The sequence below is a fragment of the Neltuma alba genome, unplaced genomic scaffold (genome assembly GCF_004799145.2).
Source record: "Neltuma alba isolate B1F8T4 unplaced genomic scaffold, ASM479914v2 tig00005686_pilon, whole genome shotgun sequence".
Taxonomy (NCBI): Eukaryota; Viridiplantae; Streptophyta; class Magnoliopsida; order Fabales; family Fabaceae; genus Neltuma; species Neltuma alba.
This window is the reverse complement of record NW_021634198.1, coordinates 260,317-276,161: the sequence shown is the minus strand read 5'-3', so window position 1 is coordinate 276,161 and position 15,845 is coordinate 260,317. Positions and strand designations below refer to the sequence as shown.

The window sequence follows — 15,845 nt, the reverse complement described above, 5'->3', positions numbered from 1 at the left end:
TTTTTCTACTCCATTCCTTCAAAAATTCCATCAATTCAAACGGGGATCTAGACTTTTGTTGATTCAACCTTTTATTATGTTGAGTTAGGCAAAAAAACAAAATTAATGAAATGTCAATAAAGCCGTAAAAGATTGGCAAAAAAAAAAAATGATGAAGTCCCAATGATCTTTCACTGGAAAAAAGAAGAAGAAGAAGGAAAAGACAACATCACTCCTCCCTATAAGGCAGTAGCTCATGTGACTCCAAAATGCCTACCCTTCCTCATACTTATCAATTATTTTCAATACATTATGGGAACTTACATAAAATAGAAACCAAAGTTCAAAACTTTGATTGTTTTTGGTCGAGAGCATCTTTTGCCTCTCAACAAGAAAAAAGATAAAAGAACAAAGTATTAATGGTGTTATCATAGATTATGTATATCTATATTAACTAGTTACACGATTTTTCTTTTACTAATAAATTCTCTGCTGACAAGCTATATGACATCTTAAACATAAATGATGTTACATGCTTTGATTCAAAAAAAAATAGGAATGCCGATGTATTTTCTACATGAATACTTTTGTCGGCAAATATGTTCTTTAACCTAAAGTCAATTAATCAAGGGGCAATGTTGTGACAATTTTAACACTTGATCGGCAACACAGCTTTAATAAATAATTTGGGATATCAAGTGCTCTTCGCAAGATAGGTTGAGTGCAAAAATCTCCTTTAGCACTTCTAAACTTTAGGTACTAGCGCTGATGTTGCTAACAACTTCAAAAGGTTTGGCATCATAAGCTTCAAGGTTGGCTTTTTCAGCTTCGTTTGCTCTTTCATGCCAATATTGATCAAACTCAGAGGCATGCCCTTCCCAATATGTCTCATTCTCTAACACATTGGCTTGCAGGGTAGGAATAATAACTACCCAACACAACAAGAAAATCAAAGAAAATAAAACCTTGTTTTTGTTTCCTTCTTCCATATCCTTGTTCCAAGTCTATCGGACGAGACTGGTTTTAGATTTAAGATAATTGTATCCACCCAATCCTTGAAGCCAAATTCAGATCAAGCAATGAAATGTTTCATATTTAAAGGGGGAGGTTTTTAAGTATGATAGAATCAGAATCAACAGTAAATATCAAATTTTCGAACGAACTTCAAAAACCACAAAGCTAAAAGAACGGGTAATGGCCAGTTATTGGGTAAACTAGCTAGGCTTTTTTTTTTTCCCCTACTAATTAATAGTTCATTAGTTTGAAACTAATCTGGCTTATCTCATTCCATTTTTAGAAAAGATGCATTTCCTTTTTAAGGAAATGGGTGCTGTTGGATTTGATTTGCCAAGAAAAGAGGGATCGAAAGTTGCCATCCAAATGTTGGAAACAACTAGAAAGACTCGAGTTCATATAAATAGTCAATTTAAAGTGATTTAAAAGTAAATTAAATAGCTTCTTTACATTTTACTAAATTTGTATGAACATCTCTTGCATTTCAGTTAACGTTTTTAGTTCTTGCTATCACAATCATTACACATTAAGGATGTTGTCTCCCAAAAAAAAAAAAAAAATTGACCCAAGTTCGCCATAAATGTAGGGATTGAAATTTTTTTTTTCTAAATTTCATCATAATAAAAAAAAATGAAAGTTGACCCAACTAATTAATCCAGACCATGTCATACAGCATTCAAGAAAGTCTATAAACATGTGAAAAATAAAAAAAGAACAAGAATTTTTACAGCAATTTTATACACATATACCCTGCGTTCATATAATAAAATAAAGTTAGCATTCATGCCAATAATACATTTCAATCATGTTCACAGTTGATGTGAATTATGAAATATAAAGTACACTATGTATGATACAACTCACTTCAGATGAATTTGCATTTGGCCAAAATGCTACCATCCTCTGCAACCTGCTCCATAATGCTTCTTTAATGGCTCCAAGTCTTCACACATTCTCTGCAGCAGTATGGCATGACTGACTTATCTGCTATACAACCATCCCATTACAGTATCCTGTGCTTCGGTATTTAGACTCTCTCTCTGTTGAGACAATGTTACATGCAGACTGGAGATTAAGCAAATTGAGTTGATGATAGGTAAAAATGCTTACAAGTCAAAAGAATCCACTTTTGACATGCTTTGACTTGATCTATACTTGATCTAAGAATCATTTTGTACAGTGAATTTACTTGAAGGATCTCTCAGAAGATACATTTGGTGTGATTTGGTCAGTACTTATGATGCCTCCCAAATCTTATAGTCTCTTCCCTCAAGGGCTGAGGACCATCTTTGAGACCCATTAGGCGGCTCAAAATGGCCAGGTCCAATCTTCATAGCAATTTTGTCGTCAATGATGGCCGCATACACATCCCTTTCTGCCTTACAAATTCGAACCTTGCATTAAAAGAAAAACATTGGGATGCAACAATGTCAATTTGCAGCTGAATTTCCATCTCAATTACGTATTCTAAGTTTGCTCGAGAAAATATGAAGAGCAAATATAAGCATGTAACATCAAACCCAACAGAAAATCGAAAATCACAATATGTTTTGACTCCAATCACTAAAAAAAGCTACAGCGAAAACATGAGGTATCATAAGGACACCACTTGGTTGTCCAATTACATCATCATCGTCATCCATGAATTATATTTTCTTCACATAATTACCTTCACTCTTTTCTCCTATGTCGAAAAATATAAAATTTGAACTGGTTTGACATGCTAAGAAAAAGTTTCTTGATCATGGACATCAGAGAATGTCCGCTTACAGCCAGTGTCAAGTATTCAAGGCAATATTCAGATACTTACTGTACTCCTACAGTGGATCTTGTTTCGTTTCCTGATCGATACAAGTGCTTCTATTTCACTATAATAGTGAGAGAACATATGGTCAAAGAACACCGTTGGGGTGCCTGGGTGAGTAAGAATGTAAGCATATCCTTGCATTTCTTTTCCACTGGGAAATCTCCAATGACCCTTCAAGACAATACGAGAGAAACAGTAATATTACAAACTTGTTATCCCTGCAAAAGGAGTGGAAGCAGAGACCTATATTTATTTTAAAAACTTATGATTTCATTATTACATAACTACAAATCTATATGTAGATATATACGTCTTCATCACAAGAAGACAATCTGAAGGAAGATAGATTGTTCAATTTGAGAATTTCTGACGGTATAGGTAGTATTATAGGTGAAGCAGCATTGAAGGAGAGACAAATAGAAACAGATAAAAGAAGGCTTCAAAATTGAAAACTTCGCTTCCTGCTTGGAGTAATGGATGAATTCTTCATTATATTCCACCAGTAGAAAATGTTTTCTTGTCATGATTTTTAAATAGAAAAGGTTCAAACCTGGGTAGAACCAGTGTCGTGATTTTCTATAAAGGTAACAGCACGAGAGGGCCACCATCCAACAACACCAGGGGGTTTTCCCTTTTGATCAGATAATCGCCAATATTCACATCTTTGCAATGCCTACATGAATTAGAATATATGATAGATACTGTCAGATTTCACAATAAAGTTCCTCTAGTTTTTATGAAGCCACAGAAAAGGTTCCATATGTTTTAGTTAGAAAATACTCTCTCTGGTGCTAAATATAAGAGCTAGTTAGAGAGTTACTTTGGTCGTAAATATAAGACTTGAGTTCACTTTGTCTCCCAAATTTATAATTTTTCCCAAACAATCCATATTGATTGCAGGGGTTTCCATCAAGTGGAGTTCCAATGCAAAAGATTGAAAAGGGTATTTTAGGAAAATCAACACACATTTTTAACCAATAACTAACTTAGCTAATTTTCTTAATATCTGAAAATTAGTTATTTAGCTTCTATATTGGGGACCAGAGGTTATCACATAAGAGGCTAAGGTTGTTTACATCAGTACAGTGGCACAAACAAGAGAGCCTTATGAAATGTGTGAGTTGATATTTATATTCAATGGAACATAAATATAACTAGCAATATAGTTCTCTCTTGTCCAAACAACTTTCAAAAGCGCCCTATCACTGATGAGTATGGAATTTTTTCAAAAGATATACCATCATAGAAACAGTCAAAGTAATTCAACAATTTTAGAAACAGAGTATAATGTCTTTATTCAAAAAGTTGCCAACAAATTCCAGAAGAAAAGAGACCCAGCATGTCATGAAACTATCAGGATAAGAGCTTACAGAATGAAGAATCCCTTTTGTTGTAACATCAAAGGCACCAGCAGTACCACTGGTAGCATTGATCCAGTCAACGATCCTCTGCCTGTGTGCATCTTGATTATGATCCATTTCACCGTATGTATAACTGAGGGAATCCCAGTACTCTCCTACAGCAAAGTAAGGTTCACTTGCATCCACGTAGTCCTTTACATAACCACCCCAAAACCCCCTGACAAAGTCAAGCCTCCATCCATCATACCCTATTTCTTCCCTGACAATCCCACAATAATAGGAAATAGTTAAATCAGATTGCTTCTTTAGCCCAAAAATGGTTGGAATATTCTGGTGTGTTACGACACATTTTGGTATCTGCTTCATCATGCCCCATTAATATCCATATTTAAGTATAAAATGTAAACTTCCCGACATGAACTTTACTAAAATTTGGAAGACTGTTTGATCTCATTTGATGCAATACATGGAAGATTGTCTTATTAGCCTTGCACCATACCCATGTTGGCCATAAAACCAAAACTCTTACTAAGATATCATTAGAATTTTTATAATCTACTTAAACAACAATGGTTGGATCAATTTGAAGGAACTTAATTTCTTAGGGAAGGTGAAGGGTTTAAACCTTGTCAATGGAACAAATCACAATAGAAAAGTTACCCCCAAACAGACTAGACAATATTGAATCTAACCTGATAATACTGGATATTAGAAATTTGTACTTAAAAGAGCTATCAACTACAAAGGAACTAATTAGGTACATTTCCTCTCACACATAACAATCTGTCCTAATAGACAGGAATGACAATCCCGAAGCATTTAAGCAAGATATTGAAAGTTAGAATGTGAGATATCAACCTCAACCAGCGTAACCATTCTTTTAGATCCTTTCTTACAAATTCCTGTGAATGATCAATGTTTGGAGCAGCATGGAAATTGTCTCCACTACTCTTGTTGCCCCTTCCCTGCATGGAAAGTAGGACATCCGTCATGTGTTCCAGATGCACCCAGAAAGATAAAAGTATCAACGTATTCACATTAACAAAAGCACTGCAGTTAATAGAACAGACCAAGCATACCATATCTAGATCTGAAATGAAAAATATACTTATAGTACTTATAATTGTGTCAGTTTTGGTATAATATAGTTTATAATGAAGTCAATTGGCTCATAAATGCAGTGCTACTAAAAAATTTGCTTAATAAATGGAGTATGAGTCTTTGCTTCACAGAGACAAGTCATTAACGCATTTCATTTCATTTATTGCCCAAAAATAACAAATTCTATTTATTAACCATTGCAAGCCTAGTAGAAGAAGACCAACAATAATAGAAGATACTGATTATAAAAATATATACTTAGCTCACTCGTTTAGAATGGTATTAAAATAGTAAAATTAATCACTGCTTCGAAATCTTTGGATAACTTATTTAAATAAAACATCAGCAAGCATTACATAATCTCTTACAGTGTTGGAAATTACCTTAGGAAAGGTTATTAAGCTTGTTAACACTTGACTAATCCCTAACTAAGTTCTTTGTTTAATGACCCTATTGCAAGGATTGAACTAGAGTTATTCCCAATATTGAAAATGTGAAATTTTAAAATGAGGCTTCCATGAACCTCTGGTTTTCCAATCTCCCATACATGCCCAGACCCACATGTTCATATCATCGTTTAGTTGAAGAAGTGATAAAAATGACCACTCAATTATGTAAACATGAGTTGAAGACAACACATTATGCCTACTCTTGCAAATTTCACTAGTTCTGCATCTCTCCAACAATTTTAACTAAACTAAAATGCAAAGCCAAATTGAAAAGTCTAACACGTCAGATGGTTGCTAATCGTCATCTAGGAATAAGGAAACAAAATCCTCTAATTCTATTCAATGCATTATGCAAATAAATTATGGACTACGATTACAGTTAATCTGAATGTAGTACGAAAACATTATCCATATTGGGGCAACATGCCTTCATTTTGACTGGGAGATTAGGGTTAAGAGTCACTTGGAAAAGGATTTCACTTCACTAAGTTTTTTTTTTCCAAATGCAGGCAACTTCTCAGGGAAGAATAAAATGAGAACATAATATATCTTCTTCCTGAAAGCATGTTATAAGTATTAATTTCATCAATACTCAATTTGAGAAAAGAAATTCAATTCCGCTAATTGTAGGCAAAACCAAGAAGGTGCTGATACTGAACAGAAAAGAAATTAGCTCCATAGCTGATAGAATATAAAAAACAGTGAACTTTTAAATTACCTATTCTATGTCAGGATGATTACTAAAACCGTGCAGGGACAAAAAACTAAGGATCCAAAACCATCACAAACAAACCTGAAAATGTGGATCATCAGAAACAACAGCCCGCTCATCCCAGTTTAGACGACCTCCAAATATGTTCCAAATACCATTCTGATTCTTAGAGTGGGCACAGCGGTGATTTAAAACAGCATCTCCAAGAACTTTGATCCCAACTTCATGAAACCTTTTCACTAAATCCTTTAGTTCATCAATGCTTCCATATCTGATATAGTAATAAAATAGTCACATGTCATATACGCCAAGTGATTCTCAAGAATATGTACAGTTTCTTTTAATGTTTTCCCCTTCAGTTTGCTGAGTCAAATCTAGAAAGGGTATTGCTTTCTATCCAAGTGAGTGACCAATGGCGGACCAACATTGGGTTGAGGGTAGGCAGACCCCCGCCCCAGACCAAAAAAAAAAAACTACAAAGTGCAAACAAAATGTTAAGTTTTGCCCCCACTGATCTTTAATTTTGAACCACCTGGTTTTAAAATCCTCTGCAAAACATGACATGGGGCAAAATGTGTTTGACATTCACGGAAAGATGCATGGTGGGAGATGGATTTTTGAGATTTAAATAGAGGGAAAGAAAGTAAATAAGCCTAAAACCGAGAGTCTGAAACACAGGGAGAGAGATGAAAGTTGGAAAGCGAAGAGGAAGAGAGTGAAAAACAAGTTGTCAGAAGGAAGGATATTAGGTTTAGAGTATTTAACAACATATTGATTCAATACCTGGAATTCAAATTATATAAATCCTTTGGCATGTATCCTTCTGGTGAAACAGATTCTGTAGGTGGCGGTAACCAAATTACAGTAAAACCAAGGGATGCAAGCTCTGCAGCTTTCTCTTTAAGCTCCGTGTACCATCTTCCTGATTTATGAGATTCCCAGTTAAACCCTTGGCATAATATTTCATACCCTGTTCCTGTACCTGAGCATATCTTTGGAGGTGGTGTCAGGGTTTCTGATTCCACAATAGTCTCCTCCGGAAAAGTTGGAACAGAGCCTCTGAAGATACCATAGGCTTCAGCAGCCAGTCGTTCAATTTCTTGAAGAATGCTTTCCTGTGCTTCTTTAGATGTTGTCTTTTGACTCCTCTCAGAGGAGATGTCTGTCACCAAATTCCGTATTTCATTGATTATTCCATCAGTGTATGCAGAGATAGAAGCCTTTTCACTGGCATCTTCTATCGCTTCTCTCTGCATTCCTTCTAACGGATCCACTCTGTTTCCAATAGGCAATCCACTAGAATGTGAAAGAGGAACATAAAAATCATCTCCCTCTGAATTTAACCAAGCATTTTCATTTATTTTAAGCACAAAAAGAAACCCTGAAAATTCTTCACCCAAGGTGATTAGTACTGAACATCTTCCGTGGTCGCTTGGCTGCATAACAGGATCAGCAAGTAAATAATTGAAGCTGAAATTTTCAGTTTCAGCAAATAAAAGTGAAAGGTCGGGAGAATTAAGATCCATTATTATGATACCACACAATCAAATTCTGGATGCATTCATCAAGACACATATAAACATACATAAGTATTTAATAAGAAGCAGCAGCGTTAAAATAAAGAAATTCAATAGAAAGGGGAGTTGGGAGGGTGAGGAGGATAATATGCACCACATTTGCATGCAGTAAATTATCTACAATCTAGTGGTACTGAACTTATTTCCAGAAATGGACACTAGTTTGAATCCTGGTTAGAGCCAAATTTAAACCCCAAAGGGGAAAAAATTATTTACCCTTCAAATGGAGATGAACTTTAGATACAAAACTGAGCATGCTTTGTGGACTATGACCAGTGAATAAAATAGATTCTGTCTGAATCTATGGAAAAGAACATTATAGGAAAGGTAAGAAGATACAGGTACATCCACAAGACCCAAAGGTTGAGTCAGCAGAGAATACAGTCAGGATTTTTAGGTCCAACAAGACAAAATAATTTAATCATACGGTACAACTGAAAATTCAATATGGGTCCTGCAAAAAGGTATCTGAGTGGCAACAATTTAAAAAGAAATTTAATGAATTGCTTCAACACTCGAGTCCCAAAACACTATAGGAAGAAAAACTTGTAAGGTCTGTACCTGAAATTTTGTTCTCAGAGCCCTGTCTTTAAATACTTCTGTTTCTGGTGGATGAGGAGCAGGTGGAACTTCCCACCTTCTAGCATCATCCCTGCAAACCCCCCAATGAAGGACAATATCTCCAGGAAGATCTGTTTCTAAATATAAAATATTCTTAGCTGTCTCAGAGCACTTTCTAACGGAGACACTCATGGAGTTATTGACAGAAACCTCTTTTGTAACTGGCAGTTCTACATAAAAACCTTCTAGCTGATGATTTTCTTGTTCAGGAACTCTGGATTGGCTTCTGTTCTCAAGACCTTCATAATGTGTTGCTTCTGATTTCAGCAGCATATCAGATAGCTGCCCCAAGGCCCCTTTAAGTCAGCATATACCATGAATCATGTCTCAGTTCAGCCACCAAAAATTGGTGCTATGACTTAGCTCAAAGGATGAACTAAGCATTGTGTAAATACAAATATACATGAAAACATCCTTTCTGCATATCATATGCATGGTGAATGAGCTTTTTTTTAGGGTATTAGAGGATTTAGTCATTAATGTATAGATATTGTAATGTGTACCATAATTGTAGGAATAGGGTATTGCTAGGCCAATATGAGCCATTAAAGCCTCTGCCCCTCTCTCTTGTATCTATATCCTCTTCCTAAAAATGAATAAGAGTATATATATTCATATTATATTTTTCTATACTTTCCAAATGGCAGGTCACAGCACAATATTCGATAGTGTCAGCAAATTGAATGAATTAGATGAAGAGTTCTCTTAGGACATAATCAAGTTTCAAATCCTCTAATAGAATAGTCATCAGCATAACTGGTATCATCACAATGTCACATCAGCAATTAAGGAGTAAGGAGCCAAAAGGATTTTACTTTCAGAAATCTACCTTTCCCTATAGTTAGAGGGTGGTCCCTTCTTTTCTTTTTCTTCTCCTTTTTTTCTTTGACCTAATAATTAATGGCTACTCACTCTGCCACTGCTTGCAGAGAAAAAGAAAACGCTCTCTTGCATCGTGAACAATGTGATGAGAGCTTATTATAACAATGAGAGGCTCCTAGAGATTACATGATATTCCCTACGTACCCATTTACAAGAGAATTGTTTGACTCTTATTTTTGTCTCAAAATAGAAGAGAATTGGAGGAAGTTAGTGGTGTAATTATGCACCTTTCCCATTTTTCCTTTCATTTAATTATCATGAATTAATTAAGGTGTGACTCAATTAATGGCTCTAAAGAAAAATAAATTGTGGCCCATTTAAAGTATTTAAACAATAAAACTAAATTTTTCTCAATAATTAGAAAATAAGTTATTTGTTTCTTATGGTTTGGGGACGGAGGGAGTAAAAATAAACCAAATTGCTATAAATATGATTCTATAACAATTATTATAGCATATATACTAATTACAAATCAACACAGAATATTCTCTAACACAAGAAATCATCGAAGATATTTATGGCAATATACAAAAACAGGAATCCAATGTGGGTGCAGACTCTAACAAAGATCTAATTCAAAACAATAAGAAAATTAAATTGTAAAATGCACAACGAGTTAAAAAGCATTGAAAAAGTAAATGAATCATGATCCATGATGACTACACAGATACCTGGCCACAAACTAAATCCCTTTTTAGGTCCAATTATATTTGCATCCTCCTTGAGGCAGCCGATAAGAGGAACTTTAAAGTCCCTTCCTTTTTGTTGATACCAAGCTCCAGTTTCCTCATCCTGCATTAACAAGATAGATCACTCGTAATGGATAAGGATTTGTTTTATTCATAAGGATTACACAGCATTCGCACGTATTATACTAAAAACTAACATCCACAACTGCTAATTATAAAAAATAAACCTTCAGCACAAAATTAATTGCCGAAATCTGGTTGTTGGATTTGATATTAATCCTGACTTCATGGAATGTATCTCCTTCAGAAGTCGATGATGTCTTCATGGGTGTCTCTATTGCATAGTCCTGAAATTTGAAATATTTACGTCCAACTCAAACTCTCCGCATGCGTGCAATAAATGGGTTTAATATGTGATCATGAGAAAACCATTGCATACCTTGATAGGAACAGAACCAGGGGGTATCATATCACGAGGAGGTTGATCCCACTCACTACAAAACAAAGCTTACATCACCATGATATAATTTGATCATTCATCATCAGAACTAAAAATTAAATCGGCAATTGATACCATGATTGGCTCTTATTATGGCATCCTATGAAGTAAAATAACAATAGAAAGTTAGAAACTGGTTTTTTTTTTTTTGTGTTTTGGGGGGGGGGGGTTCAAGCGCTTAACATATCATACCTGCCAACGTCATCAACAAGGGAAACTCCCCAGTGAAGAATCCACTTTCCAGGTAGACTGCAAGCTATCGTAAGCTCCCAATCATTCAAATCCTTTCCCTGATCTAATCTTACAAAGATCTTACCCTCCACCTGCAGATTCACCTTAACTATTACAACAGATTTACCAATGCTAGACACTAAAATATGCTAAATCACTGACGAGGTATTAAAACACATAAAGAAGAATTTAGTTTGACTCGTCAGAAAACGGAGGAAAACAAGAGAAAAGCCAATGACCCAAAAAAAAAAAAAACAAAATCATTTGAGCATATTCCGGGGGGAAAAACCGCTCAAGTTCTTCGCTTTGTTTTTTGCATTGGAAAAAAAAAGGGCAATAGTTAAAGATTATTAAAAAAAAAAATTTCCCCGACACTTCATCGGAACTAGACAATGAAAATTGCCGAAAGGTTTCGTCCAGACCTTATCAGTTCGGCTGATGGGAAAAGTTTCGTCGAAGAACACAGCAGCTGATTGAAATGACTCGAGTTTAGCTGCATCTACAGATGCAGCTGCAACAGGAGGAGACGGAGAACTGCAGGGTGACCGGAAGTTGCAGAACCGTTTGACATGGGAGCCGACGAACTTCGAAGAGCAATTCACAAAGCAAGGCTTCAATGTCTTTGATTTGAAACGATTGACTGCATTTTGTCTACAGCAAAGGTGGAACAGAGGCTTCAAGCTAACGGTTGACATGATCGTTTCCGCAAGAACATGAGAAAGTCGCAGAAAGCAAGTTTGGATCGCAGGAAAGTAAGAGTGTGGACCAACGATTTTAATATGAAATCGTTAAATATCGTTCCAATGATTTTCCTCGAGATGGATGAACCTTCTCCTTTTCCCTTTTGGCCACTGATTAATCTTTCCACAACTACCTCCATTTAAACGGGATAATGATGATTCCTTTTATTACTACTGCTACTGTTACTATTATTATTATTATTATCCTTTTGTCTAAAACACGAGAGGTCGCGTGTGATGAGGATAAAGAAACAATTTTTGGACAAGGTGAGTCGTGTAAAAGTCTAAAAGCTGCACGTTGGCCCAAAAAAAATTTAACAGCTGAAAAGAACTCCTGGGAAAAATACTAAGAAGACAAAAAATTTTGGGTGAATGACAGATTAAAAATAGAAAAATATATTATATTTTAATGATAGGAAGGGAAGTCTTTCTCAAATTAAAATTTTAAACTTTAGTAAAATAAAAAATACCTTTTATCTTTTTTTCAAAAAAAAAAAAAACTTAGCTCTCGTCGTTGGCCGACCACCTCTGGCGAGCTTCGGCACGTTGGTGGCTGTTGGTGTTTTTTTTAGTTTTTTTTTTTTTTTGCTATTGGAGAATATCGCAAGAAAGTAGTGGGGATGAAATTTGATCCCACTGCTCTTTAGCTATTTGTGCTAACAAAAAGAAAGATGATTATTGGGTCATCAAAAATTTGTTAACTTTATAATGCAAACAAAAATATATGATAACTCTTTTACTGTGACTCTAACCCGTGATAACAATTTATTTAGAGATGAATTTTAATTAAGAAATAACAAGTCTAAATTTGATATTAACAAAACAACTTGTTCTGATACATAATAAGAAGTAGCATGTACATTAATTAAAAATGATAATAATTTATTTAAAAATGACATGTCTTTATTAAAAAATAACAAGTTTAGATTTGGGATTAACAACGTGTCTTTTTTTTAAAATATAATAAAAGATGACATAATGACTAGTTATAATAGCTTGATAATTTGGATAGGATGATATTAAAATTCAAAGCCTGCATGGATTGGATGATATTCTTTCGGTTTTTAATATAAAACTTAATTATTGAGTTAATTTTGATCCTGAATATCAGACCTATTTCTCATGTTTATTAATTTTTTCTAAATTTTTCCTATAGATACTCCCTCAACCATAATCAAATAGAAGAGAAAAAAATATTAAAAAAGATGATTATAGTATTTTAAGAAAAACATATCATATTTCTTATAATTAACTAATTTAGCTAACTTTCTTAATCTAATCAAATTAGTTAAATAGATCTTATATTAAAAACCGGAAGAGTACTACCGAATTAGTTTTTAGGCCGACTTAATTAGGGATTATGGATTATAATATATTATTTTTAATTTTTAATTACAATTAAATTAGGTTCAATCCAACTAGAGTTTTTTTTTACCAGCCAATCCAACTAGAGTTACACTACTATCAACTCATAAATTATATACTGCCAATTAATTTAAAGACCAAAATCAAAATGAGAATTATATTATGAGGGGAGAGAGAGAACAGGATTTATATTAGTACTCCTCTTATCTTTAATATAAAATATATTTAATTAATTTGATTAGATTAAAAGAGTTAGGTAAATTAGTTAATTACAAGATATATGATAAATTTTTCCTAAAATACGATAATTCAACTTATTAATATCCCTCTCCCTCACTTACTTGATTATGATTGAAAGAATATTTATAAAGATAATTTTAAAAAAATTGATAAATAGATTTTATATTTAGAACTAAAATTAATTTAATATTTAGGTGTTATATTATAAATTAGATTAACTCATTGATTGATCATACATGTTTTGCCGCGTTCATAATCCCTTTCTTATCACAGGTGATGAATGGTGATAAGATCGGACTCAGCAGACACGTAACCTCCGTGTTCCTTATCCGACTTAATTCCAAAAGCATGGAAAAGGAAGGGGGAAAAAAAAAAGCTAACCGATTATTTAGTTTTAATGATTGCCGAAAACTGTCGATAAATGAATAAATTTCTGTACACATTAGAGCTCCCTAGAAACATCGTTATTATTAATATTTTTATTATGTATCATCTCATCTTTAAGAATTATTTCTTAAATATAAAAATCTTGTTTATAATTTAATGACTCCTATAAATTAAATTTTATATTTAGAATGAGAATTACTTTTTTTTTTTTTGAGCGAAGTGCTAACGGGCTTGTTGGAACTTGGAAAGATGCCATTAGGATAAGGTAATACGTCACCCACGGCCGTAGACAAAGCCAAGCACGACTTGGTTACGCCATAAACTGATAAAACCGAGGCAAACAGAAGCCGAAAAGGAAAAACGTCAACATCAATGCCAAACATAGATGATATAAGACTTTATTTAATTTTTATATTGATTTTAAATATAAGATCACAATCTATTTTATCTCTTATATTTATATTTTTTTTAAGATAATCCTTCTAATAATAATAATTCTAGTCAATATACTTGATTGACAAAGATATTTTAGGAAAAATAATACATATTTATTACAAATAACTAACTTAACTTCTTTCCTTAATCTCCTCAAATTAGTCAATTAGCTTTTATAATTAGGACCAAAGGTAGTATATCATTAAGTTGATTAGAGTATTAATTTTGATTCTAAATAAAAAAATCTTAATTCATTTTATCTCTTAAATTTCTCCTTTTTTTCAAATTAATTCATGTAACATAAATTGATATATAATCTAATATTAAAAATATTTATTTAACTTTTTAGTTATATCAAATTAATTAAATAATTCTTAGAAAAATAAAAAATACTTGTAACTTTCAATTTTAAGACGCCCTCAAGTTCTCGATGTAAGAAGTTCGTGAAGAATTTGTTTTTGTGCCAACAATAACATTTCAATTCATTTTATATTCTAATTTTATAATTTTTTTTCTAAGTCTTATTAATTGAATATATTAAGGAAAATTTTTATTAATGAGAATAATAGTTAAAGGAATATTTTAAAAAAGCTAACATATTTTTTAGTATCTATTAATTAATTATCTAATTCCTACAAATATTATATTTTAGGTATTTATAGTCACAAAAGACCAAAGGAGGTTAGAAAAATTAAAGTTCATGAGTGGCATATTAACAAAAACAACGAGCCTGGGAAGAGGTATAAAAAAAAATCCATGTGCTGGTTTAGCGGTTTGCTCTCAAGGGACCAAAGAAACGAAAAACCATGAGCGGAGAAAGTATGAACAGCCATATCTGGCTACCTTGCGAAAGGGAGGGATAAGAAAGAAAACATTATAAATCATAATCATAACGCATTTGAATTTTGGAGAATAAAATTTAGGCCTTAAAACTTCAGTTTAATTACAATTACGTACCAGAAAGGTTGCTTAAAATTAAGTTGCAAATTATGACTAGTGACAATCAAGTAATATACTCCTTCAGTCGTAAAATTTAATTAATTAATTTGAATAGATTGATAGTAGTATTAAATCATTTTTTTTTTCTAAAACACTATAAACATCTTTCTTAATTTCCTCTCTTTCTCTCATATTTGATTATTGTTAGGAGAATATTAATAACGTTAATTTTAAAAAAATGATAAAGATATAAAATAAGTCTTACATATAAGACTAACATTAACTCCCTAATTAGGTTTTATATTAAGCAAGGGAAGAGTAATTGGCATATGAGACTTCCATATTTATAGCAATATGAATTATTAATTGCCATTTATTGCTGGCCAAAAAAAAAAATAATTACAAGTTATTTTTCAATAAAACTTTCCGGAGGTCTATCATTAACTTGAAGGTTTTGGACTCAAGTATGATTTTCCCTTCAAATTTACATTGCCTAAGAAAATCTCTTGGTTTTGAGTTTGAGTCCCTGTGTGATGGGAGCTTGGACGACATTTTTCTCAGGCCTGTCAATTTTTTTTTTGGTTACAATGGAGGGCCAAGCCCAATACACAAAGAAATTAAAACATTGGGGAATCAGATCTCGTACACTCTTTGTCGAGCAAAGTCTTTAACTTTGGAGGGCAAGAGTCCAAAATCACTGAAGAGGAGAGTCCATCTTTTGCTAGGGTATCCGCTAGCCTGTTCTGATCTCTAGATATATGCTGAATCGTCAAATCCCAAGTGTACTTCATCAACTTCTGGATCTGAATGAACACTA

At 33.3% G+C, this 15,845-nt stretch overlaps 1 protein-coding gene across 5 annotated transcripts; it reads right to left on the bottom strand.

Moving 5' to 3' along the window:
* Positions 1 to 1,661: 1,661 nt before the first annotated feature.
* On the bottom strand, positions 1,662 to 11,796 carry LOC114748350 (alpha-amylase 3, chloroplastic). 5 transcript variants are annotated; one of them, XR_003740461.1, is made up of 14 exons: positions 11,345 to 11,796; positions 10,884 to 11,014; positions 10,632 to 10,686; positions 10,420 to 10,539; positions 10,175 to 10,295; positions 8,562 to 8,917; positions 7,207 to 7,859; positions 6,505 to 6,694; positions 5,020 to 5,126; positions 4,171 to 4,420; positions 3,351 to 3,473; positions 2,804 to 2,971; positions 2,149 to 2,387; positions 1,662 to 2,033 (listed from the first exon to the last, which is right to left on the bottom strand). XR_003740461.1 is itself a non-coding variant. In XM_028936723.1 (14 exons), exons 1-13 carry the CDS (start codon positions 11,615 to 11,617, stop codon positions 2,229 to 2,231), a joined length of 2,706 nt encoding a protein of 901 aa, XP_028792556.1. In that variant the 5' UTR covers positions 11,618 to 11,796; the 3' UTR covers positions 1,662 to 2,033; positions 2,183 to 2,228. The 5 variants fall into 5 exon arrangements, 4 of the variants coding, with proteins under 4 accessions (XP_028792556.1, XP_028792555.1, XP_028792557.1 ...); XM_028936723.1 differs by having other exon boundaries at positions 2,183 to 2,387; XM_028936722.1 differs by having other exon boundaries at positions 1,662 to 2,387.
* Between the last annotated feature and the right edge of the window lie 4,049 nt (positions 11,797 to 15,845).